The sequence below is a fragment of the Aplysia californica genome, unplaced genomic scaffold, assembly GCF_000002075.1.
Source record: "Aplysia californica isolate F4 #8 unplaced genomic scaffold, AplCal3.0 scaffold00054, whole genome shotgun sequence".
Taxonomy (NCBI): Eukaryota; Metazoa; Mollusca; class Gastropoda; order Aplysiida; family Aplysiidae; genus Aplysia; species Aplysia californica.
In genome coordinates, this window is record NW_004797324.1 from 212,014 (window position 1) to 215,819 (window position 3,806).

General features: G+C 41.9%; 1 protein-coding gene across 3 annotated transcripts in view; it reads right to left on the minus strand.

The window, feature by feature from the left end:
• LOC101863798 (transmembrane protein 26) overlaps positions 1-3,806 on the minus strand; it is a 53,226-nt gene that overhangs the window by 18,437 nt on the left and 30,983 nt on the right. For all 3 annotated transcript variants that reach the window (XM_013079500.2, XM_013079501.2, XM_005092847.3), the window contains exons 2-3: positions 3,412-3,491; positions 2,189-2,626 (exon numbers count right to left, since the gene is read on the minus strand). In XM_013079500.2, coding sequence (XP_012934954.1) covers positions 2,189-2,379 — 191 coding nt within the window. In that variant the 5' untranslated portion in view covers positions 2,380-2,626; positions 3,412-3,491. The remainder of the gene's footprint in view (positions 1-2,188; positions 2,627-3,411; positions 3,492-3,806) is intronic.

The window sequence follows — 3,806 nt, forward strand, 5'->3', positions numbered from 1 at the left end:
GTTGTATATGTGCGCGGAGTGGGGTGGGTGGGGGTACATGTATATGTCAGCGCTGGCAGTCCGCAGAAAGGGACCGATAAATTGAAATGCGGTAGTCGATGAAAGACTGCGCGTTGGTCGATGTTAACGTATTTGCCTATAGGATGAGTGTCAGAAAAGAACAGCTTTATCAGAGTTTTGGTTTGCTTTCGTTTGCGGTTTAAAGTGGATTGGTGGTTGGTTGGTTGGTGTTCAGTGTTTGTTAACCAACGTCAACGTTACGCATCTTTTCGTGTCTTTTCTTTCATGAGAACTTAGTTATGTCTTGTCTTAAATGGTGTGGGTTTCATGCTCTTATAAACAATGAGAATTTGTTAAAGAGGCAAGACCTCTGAATTTAACAGGGGGGGGGGGGAGTTCTAAAAGGCTGAAGCATGAGGTTGGAGAGCTTCGAAAACTTTCAACACAACTAAAGCTCAGGATTACAAATTGAGAATTCGAACCCAGTTCGTTCTCACCGTAGTCAGTTAGCCCAAAAAGACACCAGTGATACTCTCTCCGTTTTGAATTCTATTGAAACTCGGGGCAGTGAAAGAGTCTTGAGTTTCGGGTTTGAGTTTGTGTCACTGTGACCCTTGCGCTTTCTTTCCTGTGGGCTGCTTGCAAGCAGCAAAGACTTGTATTTTAAAGTCCAACACTGTGCACTCTGGCGTAATTCCGGTTGATCATAGAGCGCACTAGTTATTGACTCTATTTGGAACCAAGATGAGGGGTAAAGAGGGAAAGGTTGCATCCGCACTCAACTGTATCGAAACTTGTGTTTTGCCCTTCAATTACAGGCCCATGGTGCTACTGCTCTACAGAAGAGCCAGGTTTTTATAGAGAACAAAGAATAGCGTACGCCACACTCTCAGACAACCATTGCCGCAGTGTGCATCGTATAAAAAGGTGATATCGCCCGCTCGTTTCTTTTGAAGGTAAATATCTCATCGGATGTGACAGGTTCCCTTCATGTATCTATACAATTGCTCTCTCGCGAGCAATGTCCGTCTATGCGAGCACAGAGACTGTTCTCATTTCTCTAAGGATCCGTTTGGATGCTAAAGATACTCGCGAGACAGACATACAATGATGTCAGGCTATGCAAATTTGTCGCTCGCAAATTATTCCCTTCAGGCAGTTTATACTTTGAAACAAACAAAAAAAAGTTTTGTTAAAGCAAAGATTCCATGTCCTCTCCACGTTGCGTTTTTTTTTTCTTGATCGCTATTCTGAGAGCTGATTTTACATTGAGCAAACAGTTTAAGAAATAAGAACCCACTCCTTCGGTTCAAGAGTTTACACAGTGAAATTGAAGACGGTTGAAGACGCGGCGGAAAAGAGGCGGAGAAGATGGCCACGCTGGTGGGGTCGGAAGAGGTGGCGAGGCAGACGACAGTTGCGGCGTTGAACAGCTTTTCCTGAGGCAGCTTTGAAAGATGCCTCGAACAAGTAAATCCAGATCTTATGTAAGAAGAACGGGTGTTGTCAAAAATACCACTGGAAAGTTTGTATCTCACCACTGTGTCACTTGCTTGTCTACAGGTTCCATCATCATAAATAATTTTCACAAAGACTTCCCGGCAAAGATGTTTTATGTATCGTGTGAGTCAGCTTTCTAGACGAGATGCATGTCTCCCGCCAGAACACGTCAGCTACGTGACTGGAAAAATTTAAGACGCCGCATATAAATTTGGAATCAATGATGTATCCCTTTTGTACGATTATTTGTTGTTTCGTTAAGTTTTTCTCATAGCTCTGAGAGGACTTTTGATAAAATTGGGTGTCGTGATGAGACACTCTAGTCTAATGCTGTTATTATGTTTTACGCCGTTGTCGACAAAATTGATTTAGATTCTTTCAGAGCGCATTCTGTTTCGATCCTGTTCGTCAAAACTAACCCGGGCTGAGAAGGATACAACGTTCTGGCAGGCAGACGGCGATGCATTACACAAATAAATATCAAAATGATTTTTTTCTCAGTTGAAAGGTGTGTGTGTGTGGGGGGGGGGGGGGTGTTCAAATCTCAGTCCAGGTTCTCATTTATCTGCGAGAATAATACTTGACACACATGCCCCTCCATTTTACTCAAGAGGAAATGAGTATCCTGTTACGGCAGTGAAAGATTTTGTTTAAGGGAAAGGATAAAAGAAAGAAGTTGTCTACTCACCATTTGAACTCATCGCCGTGTCTTTTGATGATGGTGTAGGCCGCCTCTATGGCAAAAGGGACCAAAGTGCATGCCAGTAGCCACCAGAGGGTATCCTCCCTCATTACCGTCACCCGCCAGATGGCCAGGATAGAGTGCAGGGCCAGAGTCGCTCGCACGATTATCGCCTTGAAGACTTTTATAACAATCATGGTGCCGAGTCCAGGTCAGCGGTGGTAGTATTTGCGATATCATAAAACGAATAGATTCAGAAGTTATATTTTGTCTTTCGTTTGCTTGGTCCTTCAGCTTTGCACGTTTGGAGATATTGAATAATTTCCAGTCCAAACGATGGTCTTTCCAGGTTGTTCATTCACCCAGAGTATCCTCCTAGCTAGAAAGGTTCATTTCAGGCAATATATTCCAGGCAGAGGGTCTTCAACCTTCACGTGACTTATTCTGGTGAATTGAAACATACAGGGGAGTAAAAAACAAGTTAGATCTACAGATTATTTTATTCTGTTTGAAAAGACAATCAATTTTTTTCCTGACAAATGTACATGTGCTTAGAAGTTTGCAGACAGGAACATAAACGGGACAAAGTACCAAATTATTTTACACGTCCAATTATTCTGAAAACATTTCTCGTGATTTTGTTCCTCGTAACTTCATGGTACCTGAAAAACATAACTAACTCTCGACAAACTCATTTTGTCCTCATTCTGTTAATTACTCTGACGCTAACAAAAGACAGGTTTCAGCATATTAAGCGCATGTAATGTGCTATCAGTTACTCATACGTATCGTCAGAGTTCTATGATAATAATCAACTTCCCATGCAAATGCAGATGTCAAACTGACCCACAGCAGCATTGTATATACAATGACCAGTCATCTTGTCTCGTTATTACGTCAAAACATGTACTAGGAGTTTCTTTTTTTAAAAACATCCTGAACAGGAAAATGAAATTGAAAAAGGAAGTCGTATTAGATATACCCAAATCATTGGTGAACGACTTGCATCATTATAATAGCAAGCTGACCCTAAGTGCTCTTCTTTAATGAGGAAAAAAACTTATCAAGCACAATGATGTGTATTAAAATATTAAAATATAGAGATTATTTCAGGCACCCAGATTACAAGGGGCATCCTACTTCATTTAATCGGGTTCATGATATAGCAGAAATATGATCGTTTGAAAACCACAAGTGCCTTTCAGTTCCAAACGATAAAGAGTTCTCACCCTCAACAATCGATGGGATGTTCTATATCTCTTTCATGAAGCTGTCGACAGTAGTCTGTACCGTCCCTCCTCGAGACATCCTGCAAAGACAAACAAACAAAAGTAAGGAACATCACTGAGAGACATTTCCAAATTACTAACGTATCAAAAAGACATCATTGATACTACATAGCATTACCCTTCAAACAAGTGCCGTCTGGGGTGGGATAATGTAAACACAAGCTCGCAATCAGCTGGTGGTGTCCCGGAAGTGGCTCGTTTGGAGAAACTCACAGGTATTTTACCTCAGGCGCCAAGAAACAACGGATGGAAGCAAATGGTTCCTGTTGTGAACGGGCAAAACAACGAGTGCTAATTTCCGGTGCTTACACCTCCTTAGTCTTACCCTCCACCCC